Raw genomic sequence first — 25,838 nt, forward strand, 5'->3', positions numbered from 1 at the left:
AACTGTGATGCCAGCCAATGAAAGAGTGGCGGGGCTTCAAGTTCCCTTCCCAAATCTCTTCGTTCACAATATGTCTCGCAGAGCAAGCACCGCATGCACGCTGCAATGCTAGGCGAGACCTAAAAAATAATACTATGAGAAAAGAATAGAGGGAAAACCAAAAAGAAAGCATAGGTACATATGTGGATGCACACATCGCGTGAGAGAATATCAAGCTAATCCCCTGTATAGTACATATTGCAAGGGTAGTGACATGGTTCCGGTTTTGACCCATTCCCCTCCCATACAATATGCAAATCCACTTGTGAGGTATGGGTAAAGTTTCTATTGTGGAAATGTTGGCAACGCAGGACACATGACGTTCTCCAGGAACTGTAGTCTCTAACATCAAGTAAACGTAAGGAGACTGTGTTTCTCTAGCCATAGTTTTAGGTTTAGAAGGCATTCTGAGCAGAAAAAGTGGGTGATCCTTCCAAGTCATAGCTCCCTAATGTCTATATTTCAAACCCCCCCCCCCCTTCAAATTGAAGCACACTGCGGAGGGCATGCCACAAGAGTGGGGTGTCTGCCTATGACAACAGAAGGTTCTGTAATAAAGTAGCCATAGACGCAGTGGTTCTGATCCTGCCAGAAGGTAGAAAGGCACCAACAAGTCATAATGGGAAAAGAGTCTATATCCTAAGAGTTACCATGAAGGTATCTCTATTCTTGTTCGATAAGCATTTCAGTGCCAAGTGGAAAAACAATATTTCATATATTTTGCAATAAGGCATTTTGCAACTTTTGCATTAGAAATTCTGAAAAGAGTTAAGTGGCATGAGAAATGATGCCATAAAGGGCAGTGTGCAAGTATAAATATTTTAATAAATTATTATACAGCAGATCATGCAGAGTTGCCGTGAGCATGAGTAGATTATCATAATTATAGTTTTCAAGAAACCATACCATTAGAATTAAGATGCCACTAGAAATATGATAATAGAGAGGATGGGGGCAAGGTGGCCGCCGTGAGGTTGTGGTGAGAAGTCGCTCCAGACCTCTCTCCCCGTGATACCCTGATGGCTGTGGAATAAGGACTATATTGACTACCTGGCTGCAGCCAGGACTAACCAGGGTCCGTTCAAAATACCCTGCAACTAAAGTACAAATTACCTGGTTATTGCTAAAATTAACTGAGTGGAAAGCTGCGGTTCGAGCACAACTGGCGAGGATGCCGGCACGCTTAACTAAAGCCGACAAGGATAAGGATAAGGAGAAGACAAAAGCGCATCAGGATACGCCAACAAACCAGCAAGGAACGGGTGGTAGAGGTGTCCATGCAAATGCAAAAAGAAGCAGCAATGATGTACCCCCGGGATTACAACAGCGGGGGCCTGGCGCCATACGGAAAATAATACCCCCAGCTCAAAAGGGGAAGAAAATGGAGAAAGCGGAAAAAGCGGAGAAAGCGGAGAAGGCTGAGGTGCGCTCAAAATCAGAGACAGCGACAGCAGAAAGAATCGATCGACCCCGGCCCGGGCAAGACCCGGATCACTTCACCGAGGATACTTCAACAATTGCAAGGCAAGGCTTAAGCAAAGGAAAAGAAGCGGCACTAAGGCAGCCTACCTTGATGGAGGCGTTCACATCCAGAAGAAGCTCCCAGCCGGACACGCAGCAAATCGTAAACAGAAACGTCCTCGAGGACGCAACGGCAGACGCTCCCGGTGCGGAGGCAGCGGTCGCTAGGCAACCCCGAGACTTGGCAGCAACACTCGCCAGTAGCTGCAGCGGCAGCGGCAGCGGAGACGGAGGTAACGCAGGAGCCACAGCACTTAAGGTAATGCAGACTACATGCCTCAACAACAGCGGGCTGAAGGAGACCAAGGGGCCTAGTAATAACTTAATACCAGACACAATCGGGGGGCCATATAGACCCGGGTCAGCTGGAAGCGCAGACATGATGGAGGCGCTAATTCAACTAGAAGCTGAGATGAGCGATAAAAGGGAAAAAGAAATAAACAATGAGGACAGCAATCTTAGCTTAGCAGGAAAAAGTGCTTCACTGGCTGCAGATAATAAAATTTTGGGACTGGAGAAAAGAGAGGGAGCCTCATTGGAAGGAGAATGCTTTTTCTCAGTGAATGAAGACACCGATACTACCCGGTCAAGCGACGACACCTCAGAGGAGGGGGAGTTAGACGGAGAAACAAGCTCTGGATCAAGTTCATCAATGAAAGAAACCACGCATAAAAAGAGAAGTGTAAAGGGTAGAAGGCATGGTGGAGGATTGGAATCACCTACAGTAGGGGGGAAGAAGTTAGACTGGGACTATTCTGCAACGTCACAAACCTACTTAGAGGAAGGTAACTCCCAGACCTCAGGTAATACCCCCATTCCAGCGCAGTATCTGGCCCCCTTTGATATGATTTGCACCACACTTAAGCAGATGCAAGGGGAAGCAAGGTCAGAAAGTCGAAGGGCTAGGCAAGCCACAAAAAAAATCCATAATACCCTCAGGAAGGTTAATAAACTGTATGAAGGTGTCATCGAGGGAGTGACTGAGGTGGAGGAGCGGACCGGGAAGCTAGAGGATGATGTTGGGGCATGGCAGAATTTCAAACTGGAGCAGGAAAAATTGACTAGCGATTTGCAATGGAAGTTGGAGGATTTCGAAAACCGCCAGAGGCGGAACAACATTCGCATTTTGGGCGTGGCGGAAGGAGCAGAGGGGGATGACATTATGCACTTTGTGGTTAACTTGCTAAGAGGAGCTTTCCCCAAATCACAGTGGGAGTGGGAAAGAGAGATTCAACGAGCCCACAGATTTCCCTTCACCATCAGAAAAGGCAGAGGGGGCGAGGGGCAGGCAGGTCAACATGCATTGCCTAGAGCCATCTTGATATATGTTGGGAATTACCTGCTCAGGGAGTAAATAATGGATAAGGCTAGACCTGACAGGAAAAGATCCTTTGAGGGAACCACCTTCTTCGCCAGGCCAGATTTCTGCCACGTAACGGTTGAGAGAAGATGGAGACTCAGGCAGCTCATTAAACCTTTCCAGGCCCTAGGTTCCGAGGCGTTTCTCTTATTTCCTGCAAGGCTAAAGGTGGTTACCAGGGGCAGAACAAATATCTTCCTCTCCGAGATTAAGGCCCAACAGTTCTTGGAGGAGATTAAATCACAGAAAGGGGGTTGAGAAACATAGAACTGTTAAAATCCAAGGATTGGAATGAGATGAAGCGGGGTGTATGCACTGGTAGAGGAAGACTCTAGACTTTGGTATACCGCTGTTTGGACTATTATCAAGGGGACAGCACATACAAAATAGTGAAATACTTAAGATAAAGACACAGAGGAGGGGTATACGACACACAGGGTGATGGGTGAAGGGGGGAGAGAGGAGCGATCCCCACAAGCTATTGCGGCTACACATAGGTCTCACGGACCTATTTGCCAGTAAAGGGGGGGAGGGGGGGGGGAGACAGAGGGGGGGCAGGGTGGAATTAGGGGGAATAGGGGGTAAAAAGAGGGTTAAAAACGTAAACAAAGGTGAGGTAGGGTGTAAGAAGAAGCACAGGAAAGCACAGTCCAGCGCGCAGGGAGTTCACATTTTACAGTATGCACTAGACATAAGGAGGAGGTTACGCGATAACTATCGGATACATTATCAAAGCAAAGTGTTAGATCGGGTAAGGTATGCAGAGTTGGACAAAACCTATGATGTATTTTAATGACTTGTAGGATTGCTACTATTAATATCTGCGGTCTCAACGATTCGGGTAAAAGACTTAGGGTGGCGGCATTACTTAGGACACTTAAGTTGGATTTGGTTTGCCTCCAAGAAACACACGTCAAAGCCTCTAAGGGTTATCTTATGGACCACCTAGGGTTCGTCGTGCTGGCAAATACTAAGCAAGGGACGAAGCATAGGGGGGTGGCTGTACTAGGGAGATCCACTGATGTAGAGGTGATAAGGAAAATGGAGGACCAATGGGGAAGGTGGGTAATATTGGAAATAAAATTTAAGGGGGAAAAATGTACCATAGTTTCTGTGTATGGTTCGACAGAAGACGATCCTGAACTTTTCCAATTTCTAGATACTGAGTTGGCACTATGGCCAGAGCCAATTATATGTTGTGGGGACTTTAATATTCATGATCCCAGTAGCTCATTTGTACAGACGGGGAGGGTATATGCAGGGAGAAAAAAGAGAACCCATAGGGCACTGTCAGATATGGTCTCAAATAATTCTTTAGTGGATCCATGGGTTAAGTTGAACCCAGGTATTGATGGTAGTACATTCTATTCGGCCCCCTATAAGATACTCGTTAGACTGGATTACTTTCTGATTTCAACCCCCTTGTTGTCAGAGGCACAAATAGAAAAACAACCTCGAATTGTTTCGGATCATAGTCCTCTGATTTTAACTATTAGATTGGGCCAGGCACGGCGAAAAGATACGCAGTGGACATTCGATAGAGCCCTTTTGAAGGATGAAGGATACAGGGTCTACATGACTGAATGGATCAGGGCCTATTGGGGAATTAATAAAGGTACGGCTCCCTTGGGAGTGGTGTGGGATGCCTTTAAGGCCGGTGTAAGGCGTGAGACAATGAGCTATGTGTTTTCAGCCCAGAAAAGGACACGACTTAAAAACAAGGAAGTTTATCAAAAGTTGATAAGGGTTGAGGAGGAACTGGCGCAGGATTTAAGAGACAAGGCACCAATAGAAGAACATCTGCTAAAAATAGTGGCTCTTAGGGCGGAGGCGGCAGAAAGTATCTCAAAAAAAGCAGCAGAGAATTATCTAACTAAGAGGGAAGCTGCTTACGAGCTAAACGAGAAGGTAGGCCACTTATTAGCAGTACGTACCAGACAGAGACTAGCAGCATCAGACATTGTGGAGATTACGGATGGGAACGGAATTATGGTCACTGAAACAACTGAAGTAAGGGAAGTATTCAGGCAGTTTTATGAAGAGCTATATACCAGGGGCAGGGTAGGAACCACAAGTGAGGTTGAAAGCTACCTTAGTGATATTATTCCTCCGGGTATATCTGTGGAAGAAAAGGATAGGTTGGATTCCCCCTTTAGTCTGGAGGAATTTCTTATGGCATTAAGTATGTTACCATCAGGTAAAGCAGCCGGCCCAGACCAGCTCCCCGTGGAGTTTTACAAAGTGTTTTATCAAGTTATGGGAATCGATATGTTTAATGTCATGTTGGAGGCGCAGAAGGGGGACAAGATACCTGAATCATGGGGGGAAGCGGATATCATTTTCATCTTAAAAAAAGGTAAAAATTTGACACTCCCAGGGTCGAATAGGCCTATTACACTGATGAACGCAGATACTAAGGTGTACTCCAAGATATTAGCAAGAAGGCTTGCAGAGGTAATAGAGGGATTAGTAAGCCACACTCAGCATGGGTTTATTCCAGGCAAAGGCACTACACAACACATTAGGCAGGTGATTACAACCTTTGACGCGGCGGGTGTCCTGGGGGACCCTATCGCGGCACTATTTTTGGATGCCGAAAAGGCGTTCGTTAGAGTCTCCTGGGAATACCTTTGGCAAACATTAAAGTGGAATGGATTGGGGAACAGTTTTATAACTGCAATGCAGACTCTGTATAAGAATCCGTCAGGAAGAATTAGAGTTAATAGAGGTAAATCGGCAGCAGTTAGGATTGGGAGAGGGACTAGACAGGGCTGCCCATCTTCCCCATTACTATTCGCTCTTTACCTGGATCCATTGATAAGGAAAATGGAGGGCAATGAAAGGATCCTTCCAATAAGATTGAATGGATGTGAGGTAAAGACCCTGGCCTATGCCGACGACGTGGCCATTTTGACACCCAATCCCAGCATGGCCATAGGGGAAATTGAGTCCGAAGCACAAAGATTTGGGCAAATATCGGGGTACAGTCTAAATAGTTCCAAAACTCAAATAGTATGTAACCATCATATTGTTTTCAATGATCACAGAGTTGTGGACTCAGCGGTATATTTGGGGGTTGCAATCACAGCTGACTTAGACTCACTGATACAGAATAACCTTGCGCCCTTGATGCTAAAGGTTAAGACGGATCTGGATCAAATGAACAATCTGCATTTGTCATTAATGGGCTGCACCAACGTTATAAAAATGTTAATATTGCCAAAATTTTTGTATTTTTTTAGGACAATACCGTTGTGGTTTGAGGTGAAATGGTTTAAAGATCTAGAAAATATGTTGAATAGATTCATTTGGGCCCATGGCAAGACCCGTAGGGCATATCGTTTCATGTCTTTGCCTAGAGAGAGAGGAGGTTGGGGGGCGCCTGATTTCAGATTATATTACTGGGCATCTGCACTCCAATATATGCGGGGGCTGATAGGTGGGGGCGCTTTGGACGTTAGAGCATCAAATGATTCATCTAGGATATACTCTATAGTGTTGGGATCGGAGGTGGAGAATTCTTTTCTTAAATGTACTGACTTCGCATATTACAAAAGAACCAGATCTAAGACAGTCCAAGCCGCAATTAAGATTTGGAATGCTGTGACGAAAAAAATTGGCCTGGGCCGATATAATTGGTACACCAGGTTGTATAAAAATGTCTCCCTCCCAATGCAGATTTTTGGGGATGTCACAATGGCGGGCTGGATGGAGAAGGGGATAGGACAGATTGGGGATGTGAGGAGTACGGAGGGGGTGTTTCAATTTACAGATTTAATGAGCAGATTTGGATTAGACAGGAGGGATTTTTTAAAATTTTTGCAGTTAAGAAGTTTTCTGGGGAATAAGCAGGGTGGGAGTGTGGGGTTTGGTAAGGTAGAAATACTGGAGAAAATAAGGCTAGGGGGGGACTGTTCTATTCGGAGTTTTTACGCGAACCTGTTAGCAGGAAAATCAGATGATATGGACAAGTATAGTGGAAAGTGGGCAGACAAGCTGGCAGGTGAGGCTAGTTGGTTTAAAGAGTCACTGGACCTAGGGCGTACTCTGCTCTGCTCAGCGCCGCTGCAATCACAGCAGTATAAAACCCTCTACTCGCTATACTTCACACCAGCAAAGATAGCAAAATGGGGGGGTAGCGTAGGTATCACATGCCCAAGATGTAGCTCCCCTGATGCAGACCTAATACATGTATTTGCTGTATGTCCGCAAATACAAACAGTCATAAAAGAGATAGAGAAGTTTCTCGATGCCTCCCTGAATATCCAGATTATCTTAAAACCCCCAGAAATATTGTTAGGGATAGTCACAGATACCAATATTAACCAGAGGGAGTTTATTTTTGTCGCAATGGCAGTTTATAGGCTCTGCATAGCCAGGGCCTGGCTGGATAAAACCCCCCCAGTAATGCAAGTCTGGCTGTCTAACCTTTTATCAACTTATAATTTGGAAAAAAATATATATGCCCGGAAAGGTAGAAAAGGGAGGAGATTGGGGTTAAGGATATGGGACCCCATTATAAGATGGAGAGAGGGTCTGGGATTGAGGGATTAAGTTAGGACAGCTTTGGATGAATTTCTGGCATCTGTTGTAGAAACTCGAGATGATATTAATTTATTGAAATAAGTTGGATGCTCTGATGAATTTTGTTTATGATGGAAACGTTTTGATATGTAATATGTTATAAGAATTTAAATGTACTATTGGAGATTGTGCGATGAAATGTGCTAACTGTGCAATGGTGAAAATAAAAAAATATTTAATTAAAAAAAAGAAATATGATAATAGAATTATTGTGCCAGAGAATATGCCACTGTACTTAATCTTTCTGATGGATACATCTGCCAGTGGATTCCTCACATTGTGAATATCCCCTGCACCAGCATTCCATGGAACATTTTTCCCCAGCTCTCTACGCCGACGTGGACGACGTCATAATGCATCGGCTCCGCTCGCGACTCCGTATGACGTCACCGGAGCCATAAGAGAGCCACGTCGGCGTGATGACGTCAGTTCCCTTTTTTCCGCGCCGTCGACGCGCAACGGTTTTTCCAGCACTCTCCTGCTACTTTGTAGTTGTGTAGTGTGTTACTGTTGGAGAAAATTGTCATGTCTTCGACTAGGAAGTCGGGTTTTAAACCCTGTAGGGAATGTGGGGGCCACATGTCAATGACAGACCCCCATGAAGATTGTTTGTGGTGCCTTTCATCTGACCACGACGTGGAAGATTGTTCCAGCTGCAGAAGGATGAATCCCAAGGCCTTGAAAGAAAGGGAGGCGAAGCTCTTCATGGCCAAGGCTAAGAAGGAGAAGAGAGGTAGGAAGAAGGAAAGATCGAGACCGGAGTCGTCATCGAAGAAACATCATAAGAAGAGGAAGCATTCCTTTCGGCGCCGGTATTCGAAGAGCAAGGCGTTGAGATCGACTTCGCCTCGAGGTCGAAGTAAGGATGTGTCTCCTTCTCCATCTAAGTCTCCAGAGGGATCTCCTTCGCCGAAGCGGTCCCCGGCGCGGTCCCCGGCGCAGTCCCCGGCGCAGTCACCGGCACAGTCACCGGCGCAGTCACCGGTTCCAGTGGAGACTTCGGCTTCGGAGGCCGAGCAAGAGCAAGAAAAAGAGCCTTCTTCAGAGCCAGATGATCCTACAGCGCCTGTTGAGGACACTGCGGCTCCGGTACCAGGTACTCCTCAGCCGGATCCAGGATTATTCCCTTATCCGCAGTTCCCGACTCCGGATGCGGATTCGACGCATTTTTTAAATGCGATGTATGGGATTTTCCAACGGGCTGCCTTCCCATCCGGCGCACCTACTGGTCCCTATGGCATATACTCTGGGAGTGCCTCAGCATTATGCTCAGGCCCCGTTTATGCCCTTTCTGCCGATGGCGCCTTCGTGGCAGTTTCCGGCGCCGTCTGGGGATCCATCTCGACTTCGATTGGATCGACCTTCTACGGTGCCTTCCTCGACGCCGTTGCCGACTCCTTCGGCGCCGGCGCCGCCGACCCCGTCACCTCCGGCTCCACGTTCGGTTCCACAGACTCCGCGTACGGCGCCACCGACGCCAGCTCCTCGGATCCGTTCAAGGAGAGAGGCCCAGAGGGTCTTGGAAGAGGAGCGTTATAGAGTGGAGGCGGAAGAAGGAGAGGTGGTTACATCTTCCGACGAATTTGAAGGCATTCAAGAGGCTAGTGGCCTGGATACGACTCCGGAGTGGGAGCATTCTTCCTCTAGGTCCTCTCCACTGCAGGAACTGGCTCCTTACCATCTTGTGATAAAGAAGGCCGCAAAGTTGCTGGACTTGCAGTTGCCCTCTGCGGAGTATAAACCTAACCTTCTGACTCAGGTGTTACATTCGCCTACCTCGACCAGTGAGCCTTTGCTGCCTTTTAATGAGGCTATTTTGGAGCCAGTTATGGACGTCTGGCGTAAGCCACTCTCTTCGCCGGCAGTCTCCAGGCAGGTGGCGAGAAGATATAGGGTGGCACCTGGGGATCCAGGTTTTCTATCTTCACACCCTTCTCCAGAAAGTCTGGTGGTACAGGCGTCATGCTCGAAGCATGCTTCAGGGGCTTTTCCTCAGACTCCTGCGGATAGGGAGTTTAAGAAGGCGGATCAGGCGGCTAAAAAGACCTTTTCTTCTGGGAGCATGACGCTTAAATCCACTAATGCCACCTACTTGCTAGGGCGCTATGTTCATGCTCTTATGGACTCAATGAAATCTTTAGCCCCTAAGTTGCCAGAAGGTGATAAGGCGTCCTTTATGGAAGTGGTCATGGACACTCGGGCTGCTGCAAGGCAGGTGATTCAGTCGGGGCTTGATACGGCTGATTCGTGGCAAGGATAATGGGGTCATCTATAGCCACTAGGAGGCAAGCGTGGCTTCGTTCGTCTGGCTTCTCTACGGACGTTCAGGCCACATTGGTGGATTTGCCATTTGACGGACAGAGACTTTTTGGTAAAAAGGCTGATTCCGCCTTGTAGAGGTTTAAAGAGAGCAGGGTGACGGCTAATTCTTTAGGTCTGCAGGCTCCTGCTAAAGGATTTGGGCTTAAGAAATTCAGAGGTTTTGGGAGGTCTTCATTTCGCTCCTTCCGGCAGCCTCAGCAGCAACAGCAGCAGCAGAATCCCCTCTATAGGTCCTATAGAGGGAGACAAAGAGGTCGGAGAGGTTCTGGCTGCAACCCCTCTTCATCTTCTGCCTCCTCTGCTCCCAATGAAGCTTCAGGGAAGCAGCCCTAGATCCCCCATCCTGGAACATGTAAGACCTGTGGGGGGTCGGGTGTCCCACTTTCTGCGAGGTTGGAGATCAGTTACAACCAACCTTTGGGTTTTAAACCTCGTGGAGACTGGGTACGCCCTTCCCTTTCGGGAGTTTGCTCCCCCTTACCCTTCTTGCCAGGGTTACTGCTCAGAGGACCATCTACTTCTTCTGCAGAAGGAGGTGCTAGCTTTGCTTCAAAAGGGTGCGATAGAGGTGGTTCCAGAGCAGGAAAGGGGTCAGGGATGCTACACCCGGTATTTCCTGATTCCCAAGAAGGACGGCAGATTGCGTCCGATACTGGACCTCAGAGTCTTGAACTTTTACCTGAAACAGGAGAAATTCAAGATGCTGACCCTTGCGCAGGTTCTTCAAGCGTTGCAGCAAGGAGACTGGATGGTATCGCTCGACTTGCAGGACGCGTACTTCCATGTCCCAATCCTGAAGTCGCACAGGAAGTATCTCTGTTTTACGGTTGGGTCGCAACATTACCAGTTTGCGGTCCTCCCGTTTGGTCTTACTACCGCACCTCGAGTCTTCACGAAGGTGATGGCAGTGGTGGCAGCCCATCTCAGGAGGTCGGGGAATCCGGTTTTCCCCTACCTGGACAACTGTCTTCTGAAGGCAGAGTCCCCAGAGATGGTGCAACATCATCTGCAGGTAACATCTCGACTGTTATACGACTTGGGTTTTTCGATCAAAGTGCCCAAATCTCACCTGGTGCCCTCTCAACGCAACCTGTTAATAGGGGCAGTACTGGACACTACTGTGTGTCGAGCATTTCCTCCACCTCAAAGAATTCTCAACATTCAGGAGATGGTCCCTTTATTCCAAAATGGAGCGTTTTTTCCAGTTCTGAAGGTCTTTCGCCTGCTCGGTCTGTTCGTCTCCTGCATTCTGTTGGTCAACCATGCACGCTGGCACATGAGGGCGCTCCAGTGGTGCCTCCGCAGGCAGTGGTATCAACACAACGGGGATCTCAGGGAGTCGATCAGGATCTCCAGAGAAGCTGCAGCGGATCTATCTTGGTGGAGCGTGGAGGGCAATCTGTCCCAAGGAAAGCCCTTCCATCTACCTCCATCGGTGGCCACAGTGATAACGGATGCATCCACTTTAGGGTGGGGTGCGCATCTGGGGGATCTGGAGATCAAAGGACTTTGGTCTCCAGAGGAAAGGTTGCTTCACATCAACCTTCTGGAATTGCGGGCGATTCGTTTGGCGCTCAAGGCCTTCCTCCCTTCCCTTCGTGGTCAGTCTGTTCAAGTCCTGACGGACAACACTACCGCGATGTGGTATGTCAACAAGCAGGGAGGAGTGGGGTCGCATTGTCTCTGCAGAGAGGCTCTGCGTCTATGGTCCTGGGTTCAGGACCATCAGATTTGTCTGATGGCAAATCATCTGGCCGGGGTGCTGAACGTACGTGCGGACAGTCTCAGTCGGCAGTTCTCCGCCGACCACGAGTGAAGGCTCCATCCGGAGGTGGTTCGTTACGTCTTTCGGATGTGGGGAACCCCTCGGGTGGACCTGTTCGCCACCCACGAGTAAGCGCACTGCCCGACATTTTGCAGTCTCCAGTATGCGATGCAGGGGGCGTTGGGGGATGCGTTTCAGTTGAGTTGGGGCTCACAACTCCTTTACGCGTTTCCTCCCATACCCTTGATTCCTCGGGTTCTGAGGAAGATTCGCCAAGACCGGGCCCAAGTTATTTTGGTCGCCCCGGATTGGCCAAGAAGGGTGTGGTATACAGATCTTCTCCACCTCTCCTCGTGTGCCCTCCGCTCCGTCTCCCTCTGAGGGCAGACCTCCTCTTGCAGTCGGAGGGGCAGGTTCTACACCCCCACCTCCAGAGCTTACACCTTCATGCCTGGAGATTGAACGGGGCAACCTGAATTCCTTCTCTCTCCCGCCAGATGTGGTGGATGTTATTTTATCGGCCAGGCGACACTCCACCAAGTCCATTTACTCATATAGGTGGTCTAAGTTTGCTAAATGGTGTGGAGAGAGATCCATTGACCCTTTAAAAGCCCATCTTTCTGATGTGCTTCAGTTTGCTCTTTCCTTGGCTCAGCAGGGCTGTGCTGTGGCCACGGTCAAGGGCTATATTTCGGCCTTATCGGCTTTTCTATGTCTTCCTCATCAACCGTCATTATTTAAATCTCCGATTGTACTAAGGTTTATCAAGGGCCTTACAAACAAGTTTCCACCTTCTCCTTTTGTAATGCCACAGTGGGACCTTAATCTTGTCTTAACTTTTCTGATGGGGTCCCCGTTTGAGCCTCTTCATAGCTGTCCTCTGAGGCTTTTGTCCTTTAAGACGGTCTTTCTTGTACCCATAACCTCGGCAAGGAGGGTGAGTGAGCTTCAAGCTCTTAGTTCTAAACCCCCTTTTCTAACATTACATGCTGAAAGGATGGTACTTAGGACCAGGGCTGCTTTCCTGCCTAAAGTAGTTACTCCATTTCATTTGGGGCAGTCTATTACTCTCCCTGTTTTTTATCCACCTCCTCATCCCTCCAAAGAGGAGGAAAGACTTAATCGCCTGGACCCAAAGAGAGCTGTGAGCTTTTACTTGGACAGAACGAAGGACTTTCGTCTGGACGATCAGCTCTTCGTGGGCTATGTTGGTCATTCTAAAGGAAGAGCGGTGCACAAGCGCACTTTATCGAGATGGATCATCCTTACCATCAAGATCTGCTATGCCCTGGCTGGTAAGGTTCCTCCTGAGGGTATTAGGGCTCATTCAACTAGAGCTAAATCATCTACATCTGCTTTGGCCAGGGGTGTTCCTGTGGCAGATATTTGTAAAGCCGCGACTTGGGCCTCCCTCCATACTTTCGCAAAGCATTATTGCTTGGACTCCGAGATGAGGAGGGAGGGCCACTTTGCGCGCTCTGTCTTGCAAGACTTTCTGGTATAGGAAAGGTGGACACCCTCCTCCGGGAGTGGGGACTGCTGTGGGAATCTATTCACAAGGTGAGGAATCCACTGGCAGATGTATCCATCAGAAGAACAAGTTACTTACCTTCGGTAACGCTTTTTCTGGTGGATACAGTATCTGCCTGTGGATTCCTCACTGGCCCACCCGCCTCCCCGTTGTCCACCTTTGTATACCTTAAAAGTTGTCTTATTTGAGATGTTGTAATGCTTTCTGGTACATTGGTAGGAAATGCTTGTTTTATTTAGCTTTCCTTTTGTTTATGTACTATGTATATTTGATTGTATGTTGTATACTGTGTATACTTTGAATTTGTCGTTGGTCCACCTGTGCGCCTCGGGGGCACGGAAAAAATGGGTGGAACTGATGTCATCACGCCGACGTGGCTCTCTTATGGCTCCGGTGACGTCATACGGAGTCGCGAGCGGAGCCGATGCCTTATGACGTCGTCCACGTCGGCGTAGAGAGCTGGGGAAAAAAGTTCCGTGGAATGCTGGCGCAGGGGATATTCACAAGGTGAGGAATCCACAGGCAGATACTGTATCCACCAGAAAAAGCGCTACCGAAGGTAAGTAACTTGTTCATCAGTAGAATTATACCATGGAAGGTATAACCATATTACAAACGCATTATCAAAATGAAAATGACAGTAGAAAATGCGCATTACACTTTTACCCAACAGAGAACAACTGAATATTGTAGAAGTTTCCTCCGGACATAACTGTAATTCATAATCCTATCCCAGAAAAAATTAAGATAAATTGCCCCTCGTGCTACCAGAAGTTATGTGGGAATTCTAGCTGCGGTCATCTCAGTACATGGCCAATATATGTCCCCCCGTGTCTCTGGCCTTTCCACCAGCACATCTAAAAACTATGTTTTTACTGAGCCACACCTGAGACAGGAAGGCTTAGAAGTAATTGGCTCCCAAAGATGCAGACAATGGACTCTTGTTTCCAAGGCGTGAGGGAATCCTTTTTCGTATTCTGCATTGTTGATGTTGTTTTGAGATACCGCAAACTGACAATGCAGTCAAATATTCAAATATAAGCTAGCCACCTGCAACCAATACAGTGCAGTCTTGAAGGTAGGCTCGTGGCTGACTTACAAAGGACACTTTAGGTGGCCTTTGCTTAATTGATCTTCATCGGTGAACTAATCTATAGCTTTATTGGCATGTCCTGTCTAATAATGTTACATTTGAAAAACAAAACAGTGAGAGGAACTTTCCGTTGGGAAGGGGGAATTAAAAGTGGTGTTGTCTCCCGCTCTCTAATTGAAATTACTTTTATGCTTTCTTTTTTCTCTAGACTCAGGGTGATTGCTCAACTGGTTGCATCGTTCCTGTGTCCTTGGAAATACAGGTGCTATGGGCAGAAGTGGGGCTGAGGTCCAACCCACAGGCCCAGGTGCTTGGAGCTCGGGTCAAAAGTCACTGTTCACTGCTGACGGTAAGCAAAGTACGGAGGAGACATGCATTTGAACACGCCCTGTGAAAGACATCCTCCAGAAAATAAAGTTGAGGGAGAGGGGTAGATGGGGAAATGCACTGGACTGTTGCAGTGGGAGAGATTACTTTCAGGAAGTCCATCGATAGGAAGGGGAAATGCACTGGACTGTAGATGTGGGATAGATGACTTTCAGGAAGTCCTTCTATGGGAAGAAGTGCATCTCAAAGTTACAGTATGGCAAGGTTGGGAGTCACGACGTCTTGCAGTGTTAGAGAAGTGTGTGAGATTGTCTGGTTCTCAGAAAGGTGTGCCGCACTACACAGTGTGTTGCATGTATTAGTAAGTAACAAGGCGGGAGAGGGGTGGGAAAGGTGCATGCTTTGTAAAGTCTTGTAGTGTGAGAGGCTTTCAATGGAAAGTCTAGCAATGATAGAGGTAAGGTTCAGAAAGTTCTTCGTTGGGAAGAAGCACATCATGAAATCTCACAATAGCTGTGGCAGGAGTCATTAAGTCTTGCAGTGGGAGAGTCAAGGTTCAGGAAGGCCTTCAGTGGGAAGGAGTTTATCGTGAAAGCTTGTAGTGAGGGGCATGGACCATGAAGTCTTGCATTAGTAGAGAGCTGCATCAGAGGTGTGCATTGGCAAGTTTCATAGTGGTGGAGGCTTATCTCAGACTTCTGATGATGTGGAGAGGCATGCATTATAAAGTATTGCATGTTCCTTGAAGTCTCTGGTGGGAAGAGAAGCACCAGAACGTATTGCAACAGGACAGCCAGGTCTCGGGAAGTATTGTGTGTGGAGAAGATATGATGGATTCAGTCTGCAACCGCTTGCGCCTACTTCCATAGACGTACGTCTGTTTTTTCCTGGGTTCTCTGCAGTTTGTGGAAAGGTTTTCCCTGATTCCTTATTTTAAAATTCTTGAAAGCAATGTAAATACATTCAGTATTCCAGGAAAATCACTGTCCAGTAGGACAAAGCCAGTTTCTGACTATCGAAATACAGATTTACCTTCATCTTACAAAAAGGAAGCGGTTTAGACTATTCAATTGCATACCCCATCTTCGCCTAGGAAATACTCGCACTACTGTAGATTAAGTGACTACTAGCAGTGGATGCACTATTAACCTAAGTAGCCACCTACGCCTTCAAGTTGTGGACTAGTAAATGTGACCTATATTAACACAGTGTAACAAGTTCGTTGATAGTTGGGAACTGGAACATAGTATCACATCGTTAAGATATTTTTTTATAATAAAGAGGGTTCTCTCACATTTAACATGACTCTGGCCCTGATTCCGAATGGGATCGATGGGGGACGAGGTATTTACCACATTGACAAATGTCGATACTGTAGGGTGGGGTATATACCAGTTGCGGTAAAAACCTCCGGTTCAGAGTTTTCAGTTAGAAAATGGGGAATAACCTGTAAATTCCACTGCTTACCGTGTCGAATTACACATGTACAGTATTTACCGGCCACTTTCCCCAGGTTAATTGCAGCAGGTTTGATCTGCTAGAATTTACCAAGGGATAATTCTGACGGCCATTAATTACCCCTGTACTTGTAAATCAGACATGTTTGGTGATAGGAGCTCATTAAACACTTCGTTCGTCTTGGAGGGCTCTGGATGTAAGGGTCTTTGCTCAGTTGCAGCAGTCCAGGAATTATTGGAGATTTGGCAGTGCTTCTTGCTGAACTGAATTAATATGTCCAAATGTGCCTTCTGCAAAGCCTTTTATTCAGGTTGTGAAGGAGAGGGAATGGTTCTACACACTCAGTTCACCATGTGTTTGGACAGACGGGAGATAGGAGGCCTCCATTAGGTGCGTTATGCCACAGGAAGCACATTGGGAAGATGCATGCAGAATTAATCCAATCAGTGGACCACCTACTTGTAAGCATAGCAGTGAGAGGTTTACTGAGTCTGTAATTATCATAGCATTATGTTTAGGGATGGGAAAGTGGTCGACTAATCATTTCTTTATCTTTTTCTACAGTGCCAGAGTCCAGTTATTTTGGAGACTATACTCTCTTTTATTGACACTACAGTGTATCCCCAGGATCCACGTGGCCAACCTGCAACTTTTTGGAAATTGCCGTTTGACTTCTATTTCCCATTCAGAGTGGCTGTGAATGGGGTATCAATGCATGAAAGAAGAGATGTGTCATGCACCTTCCTCTTCAGCTTTACTACGGTCATATTTATTTTGATAATTGCTGTGTGAGGGCCTATGAGTAGGAACATACTATTAGCAAAAAACAGCTGCACGCAGATTTGTTAAAATCCCTCAGTCTGAAAGATTGGTGATCGAGACCTCAAAGTCGAGTATGAATATTGGAGCAAATAGATCAATCGCAAGATATTTAACAAAACCTTTGGGCACTGGGAGCGTAGTTTATTGTTTCGTTATAGGGTGGGCACTGTTAGATATTTATGTTTTCCTTTAGGCTTTCAGGCAAATCTAGATACGTCTCCCTGCCCGTGTGATGGGAGTTCAGGCTAATCTATGTTAAATTTCTACTCTTTTGCGGTTTTTACTCCATATACACAAAGATAATGTTGTTACCCTAATTAAGAGGCTCAGCCTTATCGATTTTAGAAAAGCATATAGCAAACTGCTACAACTTAATGATGAGTGTATCTTTTATGTGGGCACGTTTCTGAAAATTGCTGTCCGGGCTCGTTTTACAATGAACTCCTATTAGAACTGTTTTATAGTTTTATTCCTGACTGATGACAGGCTGTGGATGTCACTCTCTGAATTTTATATTGATTCTTATGAAATGCTTGTTTAAAATGTTTTTAAAATATTCACTGTGGTTTTTAAATGTACTTCTATGGATACTTTTGTAGCCGAATTAATTGATTGAGTGGGCATATTGTATAGGGAACATCTCAGAGGCGAAAATCTCCTGACCTGCACTCCACTCATTTTCTTCAGCATGAAGGAGGCATGCTTTCAGTGCAGAATAAAGAAAGGTATAAGGCCTATAAATGAATACTACAGATTTCTGAACTGTTGCTCCTAATTAATCCCAGGACACAGCTTGAAAAGCTATGCAAGAAATCAATAAAGAAGAGTCAAAGCTACATATCAGTAATTTTTCCAGGAACTGGCGTGAAATATGGTGGTCCAGTGGCATACCACAAGATGATAGGGCCTCCTTGAAAAGAGTGGTGATGGGCTCCTGAGTCTCCATAAATTACAGATATTTAGAATCTTTAGGTTCACTGAGAGCCCCCTGAAGGGTGTGCCCCCTACACCAAAGGGGCTCCAGGGACCTGTGGTACATCGACGTCTCTCGCACTGTAATTCCTGCGATCTAGTAACTTTTACTGTTTACTGTTTTTGGAGAACAGATAAAGCACATGCACCTGGTCAAGGAGTTGCTTGAAGGTGTTCGCTCTCGGTAATGGTGTGATACAGCCTTACCAAGGAGTCCCTGCAGATCCAACACCTTCATTGTGAATGATGTCCAGTTCTACCCAGCTGTCCCTGAAAGGCTCTGTGCATAGGGATGTGAGGGTTCTCCAGCACAGGAAAACCAGTGACTGTCTCTGCACAGGATCTACCAATCACAAGCTGAAGGGAGTCTGTCCCTTGACTCAGCTAGTGACACCCCTTCACTGAGAGGAGTGAAGACTGCTAACTGCAAGCACTTGAGGAATAGTGGCCCATTATCACAACTAAGGGCACTAGTGTCTTTTGACAGTATCACTGTGGTCACACAGTAACTGATGGTACTGGAGGCTTCTAAACACCGAGAAGCACTAAATGATGCTATGCAAGTCCCACAAAACCACAGAGGCCATGGGAACATTTAACCACTGCAACATCTACCTGTTCCCATCCGGTAAAGGCACTTAACGCTCTGGTCACACAACAAGTAAGAGTAGGACCAATATATTGCATGCCAAAAATAATTTCATGTTTCTAAAATGTCTTTATGAATTATTGGCCCGATGTACTAATTACTGGTTGCGAACATGTGGTGGCAGTTTGTCACCAGTATTTTTGCCACCAGTAAATTATTTAACAGTCTGACTTATGTTCTAACATGTTGGTTTTGCTAAATTCTGATTTGGAATGGGTCGCAATCTGGAATACCTGAGAAATATTAATGAGGTTGGCTGCAAATTGCTACTGCCTCCAGTTGGTGGCCAGCGTAGGAATGGTGGCCTGATAGGTTCAGCAAACCCCCATGACTGATAGCCTTATAATAAACGTTTTTTTATTTTAATGTAGTCTGTTTTTCCTCAAAGGAAACAGTGCTTCATTTAAAAACACATTTTCTTTTTGTGAAAAGTTTGAGAGTTGGCAGTGGTTCATTGGATCACTGCCTCCTCCCCAGCAGACATTTATTTATATTCACTCAGGGGAAGGAGTGTTAAGGGGACTCCTTTCCTTTCGCGTATACATTAGCATCCCAACTCGGAAGTCTGTAATTCTGCATTGTAGGATCTTGATTGATAGTCATAAATATTCAAACAATTGCCTGCTGCATGCTTGGACACTAGAATACATGAATTTAATGTAATTGTCCACAGATTTTCTTTATGGGGTGCCTAAATCCATATGATGTACAGCACCTCTTAGAAGCATACCCAAGGCCCTATTTTTTCCGAGATGTAGACTGTTAGAATCCCACATACCTATTCATAACTGTTTTGCAGCATACCAAAGCAATAATGGCTTAAAACTGTGTAACATGAAAGGAAATTCAGGCTAATAGGCCAGGATTGAAAAAATGAGTAAAAGTGTCTTCTATCTTCAAGTCCCCAGGAGGCTCCCTACCCATGATGCATTGTACTGGCAGTTGCCTTTCAATACCAGTTCTTTGTTCTAGCTCATGGTGGAAGAATTTCAGAACACTTGGGAGGCTTTCCACCTGTTTGTTTTTTCTTACAATTTCTGTCAGAAAGTTTTTTCTGCCCTTTTTACTCAACAGTTTAAGGCTTAAACCTGTTTAGTGCAAAAATAAGTTTTACTGTTTCTTAGTAGACTTTTTCTGTAAGCAATGCCTTCTCTATTCTCCAAATGTCCATCTTCTGGAAGAAAGAAGCTACCTTCCACTCTGTAAAAGACTGTGACATTTGTCAAAGAAATGTCTAAGAGAACCTTGAAGGACTGGAAAAGAATAAGACTGAGAGGAATCCTGCAAGACATGAGGGCAATAAAAGAAAGACAAAAAAAGGAAAAACCCGGAAGATCGGCTTCTAAAATGGCTTGTAAAAAGCAGCCTCTGCTAGCAAAGAATTCCACAGACAGAGCTCCAGGGAAAGAATAACTTGTGGTAAGTCACACCACAGACAAAACTACTCTTGACGTAATTTGAATTTAAAATCAAAAGCTATGAAGTTGCCACCGGTACCATACTGTCATAGGGGACACTCCAGGTCTTCGATGCACGCAAACTCAAAATCCACCTTCGCTGTCGAAGACAAAGAAGGGTCTCACAGCATCAGCATACATCCCATTGCCCAAAAGAACTAGATCAGAGTTGCACCACTTCAGAAATCACAAGTCCATAGAAAAAGTTATAGTTCAATCATGCGCGACTTGAAACAATTTCTTCTTTAATATTTATTTCTTTATAATGCAAAACAGCCATCGCGTTTTGTCCTGTAACGCAGGATTTCTTCAGGGTATTCCTCAATATGAGTCCACCAGATGAAACAATCCAAATGGTACTAGGCTAATCAGCCAGTCTCGTAACAGACAAAGACAGTAATCTCAATTTGTATTTCAAGGAGTAGAGCCGTAATGGGGGTCAACAACGTATTCCTATGAAACTCCAAGTACCGAAGATCATGCCAAAGTCAGTGGATTCTTATGATATAATAACCACAAATATATAATGGAGATACTGGTGCATTAGAACCAGCGTCTCTTCTTCGGAACCGCTCCTAATGTAAGATGCTGCACTTGAATGCAGCGATTACGTCTGGCATTTTATCCAGCATGATCCATTGCCGTTGAAGAAAAGACTTTACCCAATGTCAGCACACTCTCAGTCCTCATCGATGTCAAGACAAATGCCATATATGACATCGAAGCACTCCCCATTGAAGTTAATGGTCCTATCTTTATTCTTCAGTCCATTATGTGCCCTTGACATCTACAGTTCACTTACTCAGAATGGTATCTCCACGCTGTCTGGCCTCATCTAAAGTCACACTGAGGTTATTTTCGTCTTCAGTACCGCCTTAGCCTTGGAAGAGACAGAGAGCTGCACAAGAGGAAAGTACACCAAGGCCAGTTTTCTCTCCTGATCCAGCACCACTTCCTCCATCGACCCACAAGACCAACCATTTCTCTTGTAAATACAGTGCAGATGCTGTTAAGACTTCTGCTTATCCCCTAAAAGGATGGTACCCAGGCCTACTTCTATATCACATTTAAGGAGGCCTAGACCATGCCTGAAAAAAGGACAAGGCAAAGATCACATTCAAGATCAAGATCTCCTATACAGACTCTGATGAAACTCCCTCATAGATACCTACCTCTCCAGTTGCCTCACCATCCCAGGTATCGCTTGTTGACAATATTATGATTCAGGAGTCCTTGCATGGACAGTGTCAAAACTTAATATTCAAGTATACTCCTCAACCTCTGGTGTCCGTCATCTTTGAAACTTTGCAACTTAGATAATTTCCAAAGTCACTTTTGCCATTAGTGCTGTGAATGTTATATAGAGCTGAAGAGAAAGTGAGGATGGCAACACCACCCCTCTTAAAAAAGAAAGGGGCCTTGTCGGCAGGATGCTAAATTCCAGGAAAAAACCCAAAACCTGATCTGGGTTATTTTCACATCTGTACAGCGCAGACATGCATCAGCAGAATCACTGACAGAATATCGAGGAGCTAAATATCGACCTGCAAAAATATCGGTGCCAAAATATCGACTACCAGAATATCGAATTCCTATCTACAAATAGGTAAGTACAAAAATATTGAATCCAAAATATCGTTGTAAGTAAGATAGTTTGTGAAAATATCGAATTTTTTAAATGTCTTAAAAGTAATGTAAAATTAATGAAATAATAAATATAATTAAGTAAAACATACTTAAAATACTTAAATAACCTTAAAATTAATAAATAATTAATGTAAGTTAAAAAAAATAAACATGCGTTTTATCTTTTTTATACATATATTAACTTAATATTATTAAAAAATATTCAATATTTTTAGCGTAGGATAGCGGGAGGGTAAAATTTACTATTCCCACACCAGTGAGTGCAACAGTAGGGAAAGCGTTGGATAGCAGGAGGGTAAAAATTACTATTCCCACTCCAGTGAGTGCAACAGTAGGGAAAACGTTGGATAGCGGGTAGGTAAAAATTACTATTCCCACTCCAGTGAGTGCAACAGGTGGGAAAGCATTGGATAGCGGGAGGGTAAAAATTACTATTCCCACTCCAGTGAGTGCAACAGAAGGGAAAGCGTTGGATAGCGTAAGGGTAAAAATTACTATTCCCACTCCAGTGAGTGCAACAGTAGGGAAAGCGTTGGATAGCGGGAGGGTAAAAATTACTATTCCCACACCAGTGAGTGCAACAGTAGGGAAAGCGTTGGATAGCGGGTAGGTAAAAATGACCATTCCCACTCCAGTGAGTGCAACAGTAGGGGAAGCGTTGGATAGTGGAAGGGTACAAATTACTATTTCCACTCCAGTGAGTGCAACAGTAGGGAAAGCGTTGGATAGCGGGAGGGTAAAAATTACTATTACAACTCCAGTGAGTGCAACAGTAGGGAAAGCATTGGATAGCAGGACGGTAAAAATTACTATTCCCACTCCAGTGAGTGCAACAGTAAGGAAAGTGTTGGATAGCGTAGGGGAATTATTTAATGTACCCACTCCTGCAATATAATTAACAATAATTAACAATTCATTATTTTGTAAAAATTAATATACCTCCCACTATTTTCCCTCTAAACATCACCTACAATACTGTAACATATTAATAAATTAATATAATTAATTAACAATTAATTAACTAATTAGAATTCATATAATTAACATAGTTACACATTAATTGTTAATCAATATCTAAATTGCTAATTAATAAACAAACACAATTACCATAATTACCAATTAATTAATTGCGATTAATCAAATAATTAATAATAAATTAATTAACTTAATTAACCATATAATTTATTACATAGTAATGTATTAAGTAATACAATTAAAAATTAATTAGTTTCAATTAAATTACTTCCCACCCTATTCCCCTATAAACCCACAACCCGCTACAGAATTAAATTACGCAAAAAACATTTTAACATATAATTAACTAATTCTTAATAATGCTAAAAATATATATTATAAATAAATTACTTCCTGCTACGGAATTAAATTAAAAAAAAAAAAATTAACATAAAATGAATTACTTTTACAAAATTCTAACATAGATTACAAAAATAATACATACCTTTAACACATATACTAACACTTAAAACACACACACAAAAAAAAACGATATTACTGACTTCGATATTATGGAAATCAATATTTCTTACCTGCATTTCGATATTCTGCACCACTATATTTTTGCAATTCGTTATTTTGTCCATTCTATATAAAAACCTCGATATTCTATCCAGCCAATATATTTTTTTCGATATTGTGACTAGTTACCGCATCAGCACCTGTAAACAGCTTCTCCAGAACAGAAGAGCGAAACATTGGAAGCAGCTGGTAGAAAAATCTGCTGCCACTCACCTTAAAAATGCCAACACAACTTCCCTCCAAGGTAGATATCAGATGGAAATATGGGAAGGTATGACATCTTTCACCAATCATCCAATCAAATATCAGCTGCAGGATTTCTTGGAGATGGTAAACGAGTGCTCCCTGGTGTCCAACCAGGTAAGTGCTGCTGTATCTCAGCAGACCTACCAGCAACTGTATACTACCATGGAATATCTTTGAAACGGTCATTATGGCTTTGCTCAACCATCCTCCAGCCATAGGCCCGGCTAAAGATCTTGAACTTTCCCTTCACGAGATCCGCCTTATTCAGTCAGCATACTGAAGAAGAAATGATGAAAATTAGTGAGGCTAAGACCTTTAAGGCTTGAGCCTAGAGTAGCGCAGAACCACTTACAGACTTCAGCACCAGCATAAAGGCAGGAGATACTTACAGCCTTACGAGTCGCAGAACCAACAGTAGGAAGGCCAGAAACAACCATATCAATGGAAGAACACCAAGATAAAGCCCACACAACTGCAGACATCCAACTCCAGAGGGAGACATTCATCAGGCAATAGACATTGACAGACTTTGCTCCAACCACCCCTTTCCCTTTTGTCGACCACAGCAGTAGAGGAAGCAGTGTGTCTTCAGGAAGAGTGGAGTCCTAGCAACCTAGACAAATGGGTGCTCAATATTTTATACTTTTTACCCAAAGTAGTTTCAGCTTTTTATATAAATCGAACTATCAAACTTTTTATCTTCTGTTTCCTTCCAATTCATCCTCTTCAGTAGAGCATTCACTTTGTTCCTTAGATGTCAGACGAGTTCTGGACTTCTATCTATACAAGACAAAAGACCCAAGAAAATCAAAGCAACTTTTTGTCAGTTATGGTCCTCTTCAGCAAGGCCTAGTCTCATCTAAACAGGTTATTACAAGATAAATTGTGGCTTGCATTTCATGGTATTACCAATTACCAAATCAACCTCTCCCAGGAAAACCAGGAATACACTCAACAAAGGGTGAAGCAACCACAACTAATAGAAATCTTGTAAAGGAAATCTGTGATGCTGCTGCATGGACATCATTTAATTCCCAACATTATTATCTAGATTCAGACACTCAAACTGAGGCTGCTGTCCGCCAAGAGACACTGTGAAATCTCTTCAAATAACCAGACATGCTCTGTAATGGTTATAATGTATTAACATAGTTTGTTTCTGCAGCCCTGTTGCTGCTACAGATGAAAACTTTCTGATTCCTACTCTATTCAAACATATTTGACTCAGTGAAGATCTTTCTATGCTGAAGAAAAGGTTACTTGCAGTCCTAGTTTTGCATTGTAGGAATATTCATTGATGGAACAAATGACCTGCCCTCCTCCCCGGCTGGATAAGGTAGAGTTGTATAAACAACATCTAATATTTATTCCACCATAAAAACAATATATGGCGGTGGGAAACAACTTCTAGTACAATGCACCATGGATCGACAACTCCTGAAATCTCAGAAACATGACACTTTTCTTCAGTTTTTCGCTTCAAGCCTATTAGGATGCATTTACCCTTTCATGTTAAATGTTTTTAAGCCGTTAATGATTTGGGATTCTGCTATAGAATCTTGTAATAGGCACACTGGATTATAGAAGTCTACATTTTGGAAAAATAAGGCCTCGAGTAGGTTTCCAAGGAGGGCTGTACATCAAATGGACCTACACACCCCATAAGAGACATTTTTGGACAATTACATTAAATTGATGTCTTCTTGGGTCCACATATGCATCAAGGAATTATTCTAGCGTTTAGGCCTTCAATGAAGTCACCCACGATGGATAATTAAGGCTACAAATAAGGGGGTTTATTTTCAAGCCCCTTGTGCCGCTGTCACTTTTAACATGGGTAAAAAGGGGCGTGTGTGGGTGGTGCAAGGGGCTTGTAAATAAGCCTCAAGTAACCTTTTCTTTTTCAATATTTTGTGTTTGGCAAACATTGCTACTACATTCCCCTTCCAAATTGTGAATTTTTACCGATTTGCAAAACCGTTTTAGGAGTTGGTAAAAGTTTACAGACTTATAAAATGGCTTAAGTACTTTCTAAAAAACAAGTTGGCGGTTGCAAACGGTGAAGAAAACTGTTTGTAACCAGAGAAACGTTTAGTACATCTGCCCCTTTGTTATTTAAAATGTACTGTGGTTCTATTGAAACGTAATGTAATACCATTGAAAAAACCTTTAAACTCATGAAATATTGTTTTTTCCTAATCAGATGTGCTACGAATGTAATCTAAAAAATGTTGAAAGAAAGAGAATATATTTTTGTAATTTTTTTTATATTTAATAATATGTTTCCAATAAAAATGATTGTGCTTTCTGATGGAGCATTCTCCTTTTTTCAGTATAATGGTTTACGTTTTGGGCAGAAAAGTTTGAAAAGGCTTTGCTGCTGCTACTACCTGTTTTTTATTCAGCTTGTACACAAGTGATCAATTAGAAGGACAGTCGTGTTCTTAAACATTGTAAATATTTTGGATCCAGAGACAATTTTATAATACTTATTTAATTAAAGGGATTA

At 44.1% G+C, this 25,838-nt stretch overlaps 1 protein-coding gene across 1 annotated transcript in view; it reads left to right on the top strand.

Moving 5' to 3' along the window:
- Positions 1 to 25,637, top strand: part of TCTN3 (tectonic family member 3) — a 781,719-nt gene extending 756,082 nt beyond the window's left edge. Inside the window, exons 13-14 of the mRNA XM_085618937.1 lie at positions 14,424 to 14,564; positions 16,565 to 25,637. Coding sequence (XP_085475063.1) covers positions 14,424 to 14,564; positions 16,565 to 16,792 — 369 coding nt within the window. The 3' untranslated portion in view covers positions 16,793 to 25,637. The remainder of the gene's footprint in view (positions 1 to 14,423; positions 14,565 to 16,564) is intronic.
- Positions 25,638 to 25,838: the final 201 nt, after the last annotated feature.

This window comes from Triturus cristatus, chromosome 7 (assembly GCF_964204655.1).
Source record: "Triturus cristatus chromosome 7, aTriCri1.1, whole genome shotgun sequence".
Taxonomy (NCBI): Eukaryota; Metazoa; Chordata; class Amphibia; order Caudata; family Salamandridae; genus Triturus; species Triturus cristatus.